The sequence below is a fragment of the Psammomys obesus genome, unplaced genomic scaffold (assembly GCF_907164565.1).
Source record: "Psammomys obesus unplaced genomic scaffold, mPsaObe1.curated_primary_1811, whole genome shotgun sequence".
NCBI lineage: Eukaryota > Metazoa > Chordata > Mammalia > Rodentia > Muridae > Psammomys > Psammomys obesus.
This window is the reverse complement of record NW_026596131.1, coordinates 3,689,089-3,703,133: the sequence shown is the minus strand read 5'-3', so window position 1 is coordinate 3,703,133 and position 14,045 is coordinate 3,689,089. Positions and strand designations below refer to the sequence as shown.

General features: G+C 43.1%; 1 protein-coding gene across 3 annotated transcripts in view; it reads right to left on the bottom strand.

Moving 5' to 3' along the window:
- Helz (helicase with zinc finger) overlaps nucleotides 1-14,045 on the bottom strand; it is a 142,876-nt gene that overhangs the window by 8,082 nt on the left and 120,749 nt on the right. For all 3 annotated transcript variants that reach the window (XM_055592127.1, XM_055592129.1, XM_055592128.1), the window contains 2 exons: nucleotides 12,968-13,484; nucleotides 88-340 (listed from right to left, as the gene is read on the bottom strand). In XM_055592127.1, the coding sequence (XP_055448102.1) occupies nucleotides 88-340; nucleotides 12,968-13,484 (770 nt within the window). The remainder of the gene's footprint in view (nucleotides 1-87; nucleotides 341-12,967; nucleotides 13,485-14,045) is intronic.

The window sequence follows — 14,045 nt, the reverse complement described above, 5'->3', positions numbered from 1 at the left end:
GAGGGACTGACAGGAAACCGCCCCGTACACATTCAGGTGCTGAGGAGTCTAAATCACGGCTTCTGGAAGCTCGCCCATTCATCTTACCTATCAGCTCTCTGGGCTGAGGTGTCCTGCTGGATCCATTGCACGGAATGTTCTGGTAGGGGGCAGATGAGGTGCTGTTGGCCCAGGACTCGGGGGCTGGGAAGCTGAACGCAGGTGTGTGGCCGTGGTCCTGCGTGTCTTTGCCCTGAGCCAGGCTGTCTTGCGGGGTGTTGCCTTCTTCCACACAAGGCTGGGCTGAGCTAGATGAGATTCTTCTTTGGTACAAGGGCCGACCGGGTCCTCTGGGCTCATACTACACAAGAAAAGGACGTGTGGAAAGTCAGGCAGCCTCCGGCACACCCATACCACCCTCAGATCCATAGTGATACAACCTCACACAGCAGAGAGATTCTCTCCTGTACCAGAAGACTCCCTCCCTTCACCATCTCCCCTTTAAAATGCAGCAGCTACTCCAACATGGTGTCAGGAGACCTGGGTCCGAAACTTCTCTCTGGACTGTCCCTCCCTGTGTAGTCCGGTGGGGACACATGCCAGCCCGTGGGTCCTGAATAAATCGGTTATCCTTAGCTATAAAGTTATACTGTAATTCTAGAGAACGGCAGTGTGCATGTGTGAGCTGGAGTCAAGCTGGTAGAACCACAGAGCTCCAGAAGAGAGCCACCCAGACAGCTCCTGGCCCTTCCCAGCTTCAGCTGTGCTCAGGGCCACTGACAAGAACCACTTCCTCCCATCTGGCCTAAGCACTCCAGACTGGGCTTCACCGTATTTCTCCCAGCCAATCAGCTGGTACACAATACTCAGTACTTTCTCCACAATATTCTTTTCACATGTTTAGAACCCTCCTGATGAGAGAGAGCACTCATAAAACAAACAAACAAACAAACAAACAGAGCCCATGTGAGGTTGTCATGGAAACCATTCGGTCCACATGTTCAGATCCTGATTAACTTATGCATCTGCTCCTCTCTAAAATTCCTAAAAGTATGCTCCTAAAAGTATGCAGGCCAAATTCTCCTGCCCTCCTGACAGGGCTGTCTGGCAACCATTTCAAGGTGTAGCCTGAGCCAAGGGCTCGGCAGTTTCTTCTTGCCTATTGTGGTAAGTACTGGGTATCAGCTCCAATGGCAGGCAGTGCCAAAGCCCGGTGCAGACCAGCCTGGCCTCCTGGGAACTTCATCTACATGACCCAACCCTAGCATCCTTCCTCTTGGGACTGTAGAGAGAACTGAATATGCTAGGAACTAGGGTGTTTAGATTGGTTCCTGCTGCATGTTTAAGGGCAATTGTTATATCTTTGTTTTACTGTTAAAAAAAAAAAAAAAAAAAAACCTACATCTGATTACAAAATGGCACATGGCTTTTAATTGTCCCAACTTTTCTCCCTGATAATGGTAAAATCTGCTTTTCAGATCAATTATGATTCAGACGAATCTCTCCCACCACCATTGGAAGTGTGTGTGAAAGCACAAGGGAAGAGCTGCAAGATGAAGATGGTGGGCAGCATCAGACTGGGATGCGAAGGCAGTGGCGTGTCTGCATCAATGCAAGGCCCCAAGCAAAACCCCCTAGGCTAGAGATCAAGGCGGGGACAAGACAAGGGCAGGAACCCTCTCTCTCACCAGACAGCTGTGAGGCCAGGCCACACTTGTACTTAAAAAAAGGAGAAGTCACGGCCACCTGAACGATTCCCTTCCCACCTGTATCTTATTTATGTCCTCTGTTTCTCATGAGATCATTTACATTCACCTTTAATTTTATTCTTTGGAGAAAATTCTTTCCCACTGATCAAAATCATTCTGAATTTGACTGGGGATTGAGATTATGCTGCTTTGTGTCAAATTCAAGCTGCACACTTGGAGCTCCTTTCAGTCCTTAAAAGGTGCTTAGCAGGAGAGCTAACCCTCCAGAAGTCTGTGTTCTCCAGGCCAGACAACCCTAGAGATCAAATGGTTGGTTCAGTCTTTTTTGTAAGAAAGACAATTAGCTCTTGAAATGAAGATGAAGTGTTTTGTAATTGTCACACTGGGAATTCTGCCCTGTCATTTGTCTGCAGGGCATCACACTCCTGAGCCTTTATGTGTGAAAGCTAATGCACTCATGTTCGCCAGGGCCTCAAAAAAAAGCAAGCTGTAAGAGCCCTGTGACACAGAACCCTGCATTTGGGCACACAGACCTCAGCCAGTTACTTCATAAGCCCTGTCCTTAATGGACACTTACAACAGTAGTACAGACAATGGGTAGACGTAGGAACCTTGGGGCTTCGGTGAGAGAATAGAAAAATCAGAAAGTCACGTAAATATAATTAAAGAAAAAAAAATACAAGGTACGGCTATGGAATACACAAAGGTGAACTTGTGAAAAAGCCATCTTCATTGGAATCTTTTTCTTCAAAGGTAAGGTGGGTACAGGCAAAAGAACAGACAGCAAATGAAAATGGTTTATACAGCAAACAAAGCTGAGGCCGCTTTATTCTTTCTGTCTCAGTTCTTAAGCTTTATGTCCTTGCATTGCTGCACTGACTGAAGCCTCCAACAAGCACTCCGCCTGCTGCCTTCTTCCCTTCCCTCCTTCTTTCCCTCCCTGCCTCTTCTGTTCTTTCCGTCGATCTTCAGTCTCCATCCCCACCCTTTTGTTTCCCATCTTTCTACTGGAGACAAGTCTCACCATGTAGCCCATGCTTGTCATGACCATCTGAGCTCAAGTGGTCTCTGTGCACAGGCCACAGGGACAGGAGGTGTGGACAACTGTGACGCAATTGCCCTAACCTCTCTCTAAGGCTGGAAGCCTCTTCCTATTACCTATGGTGGTGGCTGCTGGGTATTTCAGGCGCCTTTCAGCAGCTGCAAGTCTCTTTCTACTTTGTGTGAACGTGTGTGGATGGTGGTAAGGAGGGTGGTGGGTCGTCAGCTTTCAGAAGGGGGGATATCAATTGATATGATCGTGTGACTTTCCCCAGACTGTTAACGTGGTAGGCTATCCACCGATTTACTTTCAAATACTGCACCAGCCAGATAAGCTGCACAGGATCACGGTGGATTGTGCGCCTCATGCCTGGCTGAATTCAATTTGCTGTTCTGTTGAGGATAGTTACATTCTTGTCATAGAAATCAGCCTATAGTTTTCTTTTTTCTTCTGCCTCTGTCTTGCTTTGGAAATAGAAATGGTGGCTCTCTGCATAAACTGACAAGCTTTCCCTTCCATTCTCTGGCAGGGACTGTAATTGGTAGACTTTCTTCTTTACATATTTAGGGGAATTCAGTAGTCAAACAGCTCTAACCCAGACAGTTATCTCTTGAAGTGTTTTAACCATAAACTCAATTCTTTAACAGCTATATGATCGTTCCTATGACATTTATGTCATTGTTGGTGAGTTTTTGAAAGTTTGTGGCTTTCAGGGAAGTGAGTGGCCCACATCACCTAACCTGTTTAAAACTGCAACCTGTTATTATCCTTCAAAGCCACCTCATCTGAATGACATCATTCCTTTGTTCCTGCTATCAGTAGCCAGTATCTTCTCTTTTTTTCTTGTCACTCTTTTTTTTGGGGGGAGGGGCTGTTAATATTTTAACAAAGACTGAAGCATGGATGGGGAGAGTGAGCAAGAGAGAGACAGTGAGGCAGAGATTGAGATTGACTGATTGATTCAGAACATGTTATAGCACACTGTTCTCCAATGAGAAGAAAGACTTTTTGCCTGCCCTCCTAGAGTGGGGCATCTGCAGCCTTTAACCTACGAGTCCTTTCCCTTCGTGTCCCCATAACTTTCCATCTTTCTAGCCTACCTCAATTCTCCCTGAGCCTCTGATCCCTGCAGAAGGCTAAAACTCCATTTTCTATAATTTCTCATATTAAACAAAGTCACTGACCCTACCTACTCAAAAGACAAAATTCTAACCTGTCTACACAAGGCTTGAGACAGCTAGAGCACAGACAGCAGAATGTCATTTCAAGTGAACCAAAAATGCTTCAGAGAGATTCCAGACAAGACCCCAAGGTATCAGTATGTGAGGAGATGGAGATGAGGCACAGCTTCCCACTGTAACCCTCAGTAACCTCGGGAGTTCCCCAGACCTTTAGGGCCTTCAACTCATGGAGTCACGGAATTCAAAGCAGAAAACCAGCAGGACACATGAGGTTTAGTAATGACATCTTGATACAGATGTAGGGTGTGGAGAGAGAGAGAGAGGGTCATGCAGAAGACAGACCCTTGCTAGTCTTGCTAAATGCTATCTACTTTCCCTTTGCAAAGAACCAACTGTGGGTTTCAGGGACTCTTCTCTACTGTATTCTGTAGTACAGAATTGAATTGCATTGAATTGTTTTCATCATTCTCATTTCCTGGTGTTTATCTTGCTCTTCCCTTTAGATTTCTTCAGATAGGGGCTTAGGATTTCTCCTCTGAAATCTTGTTTCTTTTCTACTTTAAACATTGCACATCCCTCTGATGTTGCTGTGGCAGCAACACATGAATTCAGACACTCTGCATTCTTACTTTCTAACACACAATAAGCCAATGATCTGTATTATACACAGACATCTGGAAAACAGGAACCAGAATGGGATTCTTAACAGATTAGCGTCCAGATACAGAATGAGATATCAAAAAATGTAACTACAATATGCTGGAAATTCAAATACATAACGATGCTTGATTCAGAATGATATTCAAAGAGAAAACAGGAAGAAAAAGGCCTCAACAGCCATTCTTGAATCCTGCTAACACATTGAATTATTAGCCTAAAAATGAATAAAGGACATAAATTATATATCTGTCTTTTTCATATAGACTCTTTTAGTAGTTAGTATTTTATCATATTCAATGGTGAAAATTCTCCTTCATATAAGAAAAATAAACACAGAAGAAATTTTTAAGAACTTTTAAAACACTATTTGCCATCTCTAATGAAACAAAAGACTAAATCAACAGCCATCGACAGCTGCTAACCAGGAACGTTGCTGGGAACTATTACAATCAGTCAGACTGGTACCCAGTGCCTCACCTCAGCAGTCAAGTTACCAGAGCAGAGAACTAAACATCGCCTGCATCTTCTTCTACTTGCATACAAAGACACACACTCACTGAAAACAAAGTCATATTGTCCCTGTTTTGGCAACTTCTCATTAACATGTTATAGGTAGAGGCTGAAGAAATGACTCAGAGGTTAAGAACACTTACTGCTCTTGCAAAGAACCTGGGTTTAGTTCCCAGCGCCCACATGGTAGCTATCAATCAGCCACAGCTCAGTGACAAGGGATCTGGCAGTCTCTTCTGGCCTCTGTGGGCACCAGACATGCACACTTACCCAAGCAAGTAAAACACGAATATACATAAAATAAAAATAGATAAATCTTTTTAAAAGTAATAGATATCTTTCTGTATCATGAAAACTTACGATAACATCATATTTAATAACTGATTACTTATTTAACTGATTTATTAATTTTAATGGATCTTTTCATTTTCTCACTATTTGGAAGAAACTATGGAGCACTCTTATGTTCCACTAACATTTTAATTTAATTCCCCATAAGATTATCATCTTATGTTTGACGTAGCACACCTACAGTTTGGTACAAAGGTATATTAAAAAGAAAAGAAAAGAAAAGAAAAATCAAGATGGAAGAATTAACAATATGACAGACAAATGCTGTGGCAAGTGAAAAATTCTTTTCAAAATATTATGTTACTTTTATTACAAATACAAAGCAAAATAAAATAAAACTCTAGTGGTATCCATGGGAAAACTATTGCAATTGTAGACTAAAGACAAAGGTCTGTGGGTGATGGCGCTGGACAAGCCATAAAGTGCTCTCTACCACGTACAAGGCCCTGGGTGCAACAGTCAGCACGGCAGGGGTGGGAGGTAAAGAAGCAATCCAGAATAACTGCTTGATTTTTTTCCCTTAGTGATGGAAAAGCTTTCTGCCACTGAGCCTTTCCAGCCTAAAAATTCCAATGTAAAAATGTAATAAAGCGACAAACAGACTTAAAAAAGGAATAATTCCTCCAAGTAGGAAACCTTGTAAGAGTATTAAACTATGACAAGGGAAAAAAGAGAACTGGAGAAACCTGGATACCCAGCTTCTTAATAACAGACGTCTTAGAAGGAAAGTCAAGGAAACAAGTGGATGAAGATTACCAAACATGAGGAAATGTCAGGTGGTTGGGGCCTTTCTGTGACCTGAAATGCTGCACTTCCATGGCCTATAGGAAGGCACTGCCTGCCCACAGTGGCTGTAGGGCAACGGAGATAGGGCTGGCAGGACTCTGGGATCCTATCTTGAATCTTGGTTCGGTCCCACCCACAGCTGGCCTGCCAGGCCCTCCTCAGGTTCCACCTGCAAGTATATGCTGCACTCATTTGTCCCGCTGATGCCACCAGTGTCACCACCGAGACAGTTATGGACTTCTTCACTCTTATCATTCCAAACGATCTACATTTTATAGTAAGTTACGCTAAGAGAATCTTAAGCAATTCTAGTGTCATATTACTCTCATAAAATTTCAGCAATAATAAAGGCAAAATTTTGCCTCAGTTTCTAAAGTCATACTACATTCATATTCTGTTTTTTTCCTGTAAGAAATGTACAGTGAAATGGCCATGACTCACTGACACAGAGCAGTCAGAAGTTGGGGCCACATAAAGAAAAGAACCTGACTTCTATTTACTCATCTCCACTGTGGACAATCGGGCTATCAAGATGCCTCTTACAAGGGGACAAGGCCAATTTGAGCAGTTCAGAGGCACTTACCCTTCAACTTGGGACAATATGCTTTCTCTCAGATGGTCAGCTTCTCCAAAAAAGGGGATCAAAGAACTTTCAGTCAGTTCTTAGACACTACTGAGAAAGTAACTGCTTATTGTTAATTTCTGAGATTTGAGGTCTCAAAATTAGTCATCTGAATATCCAAACACTTAGCACCTAGAATGAAATGGATTCTCAGAATGGACAAACTGCCCCTTTCAGCCCCACAAAAAAGGAATTTTTTAGATAGCTGAAAAGGTAATTCTTTGTCCTAAGAACATTTACTTTCCTCCAGCATCCGGTTCTGAGAACTATGTCATTCCTTGTTCCTTATGCTCTCCACCAGGCACGAGTCTTCACTTCATTAATGACTATGCTACATAGGATCAACATCTTTGTGTCTCAGTCTCCTTTAAAATAAGTTGCCAGGAGCTGGTGAGATGGCTCAGTGGTTAAGGCTGCCTGCAGCCAAGCCTGACAACCCAGCGAGAACGAGTCCAGCAGGTTTGTCCTCTGACCTAAATTCTCTCCTTCCCATCTACCCCAACACACAAATAAAATACATATAATATTTAAAAATTAAGGAAAATACTGAGTTGCCAAGTCTACTGTCACAGTCTGTTATCCCAGTTATTCAAGCGCCTGAGGCAGGAGCATGGAAAGTTCAAGTCCTACCTACCATAGACAGCAAGTCCACGGCTGGCTGTGTGAGTTAGGAAGCCCTGTCTTAAAATGAAAACAAACAGGGCTGGGGATATAGCTCAGGGGACAGTGCTCGGTCTAGTATGCATGAGGATCAAGGTTCAATTCCCAGTAACTCAGTAATAATGAGTTAAAATAAATGATCTCTGGGGACAGAGAGATGTCTCAATGGTTAAGAGCACTTGCTCAAGAGAACAGGGTTCAGTTCCCAGCACCCACACTGTGGCTCACAACCATCACAACTCCAGTTTCAGGAAACCAACACCCTCTTCTGGCTTCCTTAGGTACCAGGCACAAACATGGTACACATACATAGACACAGACAACCACTCACAAACACAAATGAAAAAAATATTTGAAAAATTTTTCTCCCTGATCTATGACATCATTATGTCACTAAGCATATGATCATTACTTTAAAATTTTACTGTTAGTATGTCTTTCTAAAAAGCAAACTATAATACTAACATTTCAGGAAAATTTTAATGTATGAACTATAAGAATTACTAAATTTGTGTAAAATTTTCTATTAATACAATTGTCAACTTAAATAAAATTCCTAATTTGCTTGCTATTCTAAGACAAATTTGTAATGTTAAGGTTTGCAAATCCTTTCATATGGATGTGTATAAATAAATAACTGGGAAAGGTTAGCATATTACTAAGATCTGTATTTATAATTATTCTACCAAAGTCAATCACCAAGGAAAAACTAATTCTAGTGGGAATTCCAAGTCCTGTTAGCTACAGTTCCAGGAGCTTCAGTTAAAGCCTAAGATCTCATCTCGGAGATTAGCTTTGACAATTAGGCTGGAAGAGAGGTCTATGGTATTGCGATCACTGCTCCTTGTTCTGGGAGGTCTACTAGACGCCACCCCTTACTGAGCCAAGAGGACAGCAGTAGTTTCAGCTGGTTACACACCATAAATCTCAAGCTCTCGGTACCCACATCCATGTGAGAAGAGGTGAAGCCAAGCAAGCCTTGCTCAATAGATAGCCTCCAGTGTAAGACTCAAGTCCAGGAGCAGGGCTGGCTAGAGGGCACGGTGAAACCCAAACTAAAGCATGCCAAACACACAGGTGCTGGAGAGAAAATGAAAATAAGCGAACTGCTCAAAAGCCAGGACCTCAAGCAGGAACTATTTCAAGGCAGGTCAGAAAGAGAGGCCGAGGAGCGGCACTAACCCACCACTCCACCCCAGGACCAAGAACTGAACAGTCTTCAGCATGCTAAGCAAGTGCTGGGCCAACCCGCCACACCCCCAGCCAGGATCCAACTCTCTACTGAGGTTTTTAGGATGACATCAGTACTGCAAACAAAGTTGTGCAGTTTCAGAAACTGGCTCTGATTGGTGCAGTGAGAATCTGAAGAGCATTCTTCATCCTCTCTGTTTCTTGCTTTAATCAGAATACTTCAGACTGAATGCATCCGAGGTGGAGAGCTGCGCTTTGTGCCATCTCAGCACCAACACTCTATGGGAAATGCAAGTTTTTAACTTGACAAACCGACGGCCACTTAAGGAGAATGAGGATTTGTTTTTCCAGATGAAATGCCTGAAAGGTACAAAGCTTGCATTCAAAACAATGAACAGAACATAAAACAAAACAACATCCTATGGGAACCAGAAATAAAGACACAACAGAATTTTTAAAAAGAAACACATAAAGCCAATGGGGAAGGACCAAAGAGAAGAAGGAGAGAGAAATTAACACATGAAAGATTGTACCATTTCCTAAGGGAAAAACTGAAAGTATTTCCCAAGATAAAATTCCAATTTAAGCTGTAAGTCTAATATAATTCAAATAGCAATCTAAAGGGAGTTTTAGAGGTATATAAGAGAAAGAGTTGACAAAAACATTCTAACTTCTTCTAGAAGTGAAGCCTCAAAATGTCCTCCTCTTGTATCCACACTCTGTAGAAACAGGGGGGCTTCCCACTAGCCCTGAGCGTGCACTGTCCATCACAGCGCAGAGCCTCATCTGGGTGAAGAACATCACTCTGGTACAGAACAGGAAGACTAACGGGCAGAAACAAACACAAAGTCCAGGAAGTGACTTCAGGACAGGATATGCTGAAGAAAGGCTTCTTCCTCGGAGGTGAGGGCATACAGTCACCATGCAAAATGGGCATTTTCACACAAATAAAAATCAGCCTTCAAGAAAACTTCTTAGAGCTGGGCGTGGTGGTGCACACCTTTCATCCCAGAACTCCGATGCAGAGGCAGGTGGATCCTGGGGAGCCTGGTCTACAGGGTCCAGGACAGCCAGGGCTCTTTACACAGAGAAACCCTGTCTCAAAAACATTTTAAAGTTATATGTATGTGTGTAAGCCTGCATGAGAAGATGTGCACCAAGCACACGCCGGAACTGTGGGGGCCAGAGGATGGTGTCTGCAACTCTGGAGCTGACTTATAGGCAGTTGTGAGCCATAGTGTGGGTGCTGGGCACAGATCCCTGGTCCTCTGCAAGAACAGTAAGTGCCATCTCTCCAGCCTTGAAGAACTTTTAATCAAGCCAAAATCACCAGAAATAGAGCACTTGGAGGCCCAAAAGCTAAGAATGGATTTCTGTTGATTGCATTTTCTCTTCAGCTGAAACTGGAGCACAACACAATGCTATATAAAGAATCTTTCATTGACAAGGACGCTACTTCCAGTTAGTGGTAATGCTACAACTAGTGGAGGCATGAAGACAACTGAGGAAATATCCAGAGGGAAATGAAACCAGGATCCCAAATGTTCAGCAGTACTTGAAGTCAGCTAAGAATGATCAGAAGCCCCAGGAAAAGGCAGCATCTTGTTCTTGCCTCATCCAAACAGCCAAGGGCCACCCACAGCTTCCACTCATTTTGAGGTAAAGAAGGAAAACCAATGAAGGTCAATCTTAGTTATCCAAATGAGAATTGCTCTCAGAACTGAAAAGAGCCTTAAGACCAAGGTCCCATTCAGAGAGCCCTGACCTCAGGGAAAGGCAGACTGGATAGAGTTGTGAGGGCACAGTGATGAGGGGCGTAATTGTTTGCAGTGTCCATAATAGTTAATCAGTCCCTCTACGGTTTGGGTTTGGGTTTTTTCCAAGACAGGGTTTCTCTGTGTAGCCTTGGACAGCCTTGTAGCCTGTCCTGGACTGAACTCACTTTTAGACCAGGCTGGCCTCAAACTCACAGGGATGTGTCTGTCTCTGCCCCCCTGACTGCTGGGGATTACAGGTGTGTGTCACTGTGCCTGGCTTTCAATCCCTCTTTGTTAACCCATCACATATTCTTATCTATGGCCGCTAGAAAAGACTAAATGAAATGCTATGGCAGCCATTTTTATGTGATAAAATTAGGTGATTTTTCTGGCTACTATTGGTCATATATTTCATTTTTCTAAAGAAAATAAAAATTATAGTTGAGAGTTGCTAGTACATGCCTGTAATCCCAGCACGAGGGAGGCAGAGGAGTAGGGCAACCACAGTTTTAGGCCAGCTTCAACTACACAGTAAAGTCTAGCCTCAAAAGATGAGTACAAAACCAAAACCATAGTCAAACGAAACATACAGGGAAAAAAAAATCTCCCCTTAAGGTAACTGTTAGAGTAACATCTAAGCGTTTTCATCCCATCAGATTAATCTGCCAAGGTTTCTGGCAATAAAAGAATTCACAGTAGGGAAGAAAGTAACCTTTGTATTGTTAAAGTTAAAGAAACTGCTTGAAAAGGTTGGAAGTAAACAGTGAGAACATACGCCATTCACTGTGAGATGATTCATACAAAACCATTTTGAACACACAGAACTTACCCTAATACATTGAAAATGTCAAAATCTACAATGTGGTAAAAATAATATTTTCCTTGTCAACGAATTTCTTCAGTTGCTGCAAGTTAGTCATCACTCACAAACCTAGTGTCAGAAGCAAGATGACCAAGTGTTTTTGCAAGCAAAAGAATTCACTGACAACTGAAGGGATGTATTTATATCTCAGAGCGACAAGAAACTGCCAAACATTGAAAGCAACAGGGTACAAAGAGATTAACTTCCAAAATCATGGACCACTTAAAAAGACCAGTGATTAAAGCTGATTATTCAGTGTGCAGTGACACTTAGCAAAGTATAAACTGTGAAAGCTTGTGAGAACTGGGACACGGTCCTCACCACACAGTATCAGGAGCGCACTCAGCAAGAGAGGTGAGGCGTCACACCCAGTATCAGGAAAGCGACACAGTTTTCAGCACCAAAGCTTACTTCTCCTTAAAGACAACAACAAACACTGTCAAATGTATCACAAAGGCCATTCCGGCTACGAAACGAAAAGCTTGAGGACGGGCCTCACCCTCACGGAAGTGTGATTTGCTTTGACTTGTCCACGACTCACTGGAAGATTAGATCAAAAGATCTCTTAACCAGGTGTGGTGGCTTGTGCCTATAATCCCAGAACTTGAGTAGGATGACTACTAGTTCAAGGCCACCTTGAGCTCACACTGAGAACCTGTCTCAAAGAAAGATGTTCTAATTCACATTTCACAACTGCAAGTCAGGTACAGAGATACTTGCCTGTAATCCAAGTACATTAGAGGCCAAGACTGGAGGATGTGAGTCCAAGACCAGCCTAGGCTACCCACTGAGATCTCGTCTCCAACAAACAAAACTAACAACCATTCCCTTTACAGTCTTATCCTTAATCACTGTAAGCTCACCGGGCACAGCTAGACAGTGACAGTCTACACATTATATAGTTTTGGATATTTTGCCTGCATGTACCCAAAAAATTCAAAAGAAGCGTCAGATCCCATGGAACTGCAGCTACAGAAGATTGTGAGTCACCATGTGTGTGCTGGAAACTGACTCCAAGTCTTCTGGAAGAGCATCCAGAGTTCTTCAATGCTAAGCCATCTCTCCAGCCCCATTTTGGAAGTCTTATCCCTTGAAATCACGACACGCTCCATGTTGGTGCTGCTGTGCGCCAGTACCTGAGAGTCTTATGGGAAAAGCTCCATCTGTCTCCTGATGCTTCCTCATGTTAACTGACAGGATGTTGTGACATTTGGAAACTGGTCTGACTGGATGGCCACTGCTTCATAAACATCCTACTAAACCCTCAGGATGCCAGGGTAGAGAACTGGTGCTGAACTGGCCACTCACTAGAGAAAGCAGCCCCTTTAGAAGGTCAGCAAGCTCAACCTAATAAAAGACAAGCCCCTAAGGTGCTACGTCCTCAGGCTAGAAAGGCCAACACTCTTTGGATATGAGAGTCCTCTGAGGTCAAACATGCCAAAACAACAATGAAATATTTTTTAAGAGGTTTCATGTTTGGACAATACCACATACAAAATGTGAAAGAGCACACAGGTAGGTGTTAAACTGTTGTTCAGAAAAGATCACTTCTTAAAGATCCTATTATCTAATAGATTCTCCTTTTATCAAATGGATAAACACCAGCAGCAACTGTTCCCAACCAGCTAATCCCAGAAGAACAGCGAACAACATTTACCTCTTCTAGGCTGGGGAGCGAAGAAGACGACACTGTTCGAGATGACAGAGGGTGAAATGGCTCTTGACCAACAGCATGGTGATGGTTCTGGATGTGTACAAAAGGGTTCTGCGGTGGCCTGGGAGGCAATGGAGGTAGGCCATAGGGGAAGCCTGGCCCTATTAAATGATTCTGCTGCAAGTTAGCAAAATTCCATGCTCCTTCAGGAGCCAGGTATTTCAGGGGAGGTGGAGCAAGGTGTTCAGATGGCAACGAAAAGGGGGAGCCAAAGAGCTGAGGAGGGAGGCGCTGTGGGAATGCTGGGCTGTGGGCCACTCCAAGGTCTCTGCTGTTGTCATTAACGTTAGAAAACTGGCCACTGTGGTCTGTGGCGGAAGGGGGAGACGGGACCGCTGGTGGGCTTCTGGCCTGAACTTGTCTGTATTGCAAAAGTCTTGATTGCGGTGGTGGCATTTCAGCAAGCTCTCGAGTGTCGCCTTGATCACGATGAGACAGCTCTCTGAGCAAGTCTTGAAACCTACATGAAGACAAGAAAATATGAGGGAAAAACAAAGGAGGGTCCCCAGTGCATTAAGGAGAGCAAAGTCAACCACACTAATTTTGGGCAACCAAATCACAATACCTAATTAGGGTTTGCCATTAATTAATCCAAAACTAAGTACTGGCACTCAAGTTTCAGAACTGGAGATGCTTGAGAAAAACGTCAATTACCTAATTGTCTCTTGTTTTTATCTTTGCATGAAAATATCCATCCCTGCCTTAACATGAAATTGGAAGGGACAGAAGACCACCATGTGCCAGGGAGATAGTTCAGCAGGTATAGATGCTGGCCACCAGTTCCAGTTAATTCCTGGAAGACACACAGTAGAAGAACCAACTCCCCACATGTTGTCCTCTGACCCCACATTCATAGTACACATACACAGCCACACACATAGATAGATAGATAGATAGATAGATAGATAGATAGATAGATAGATAGATGGATGGATGGATGGATGGATGGATGGATGGATGGATGAATAAATAAATAAATAAATAAATAAATAAATAAATAAATAAATAAATAAATAAATAA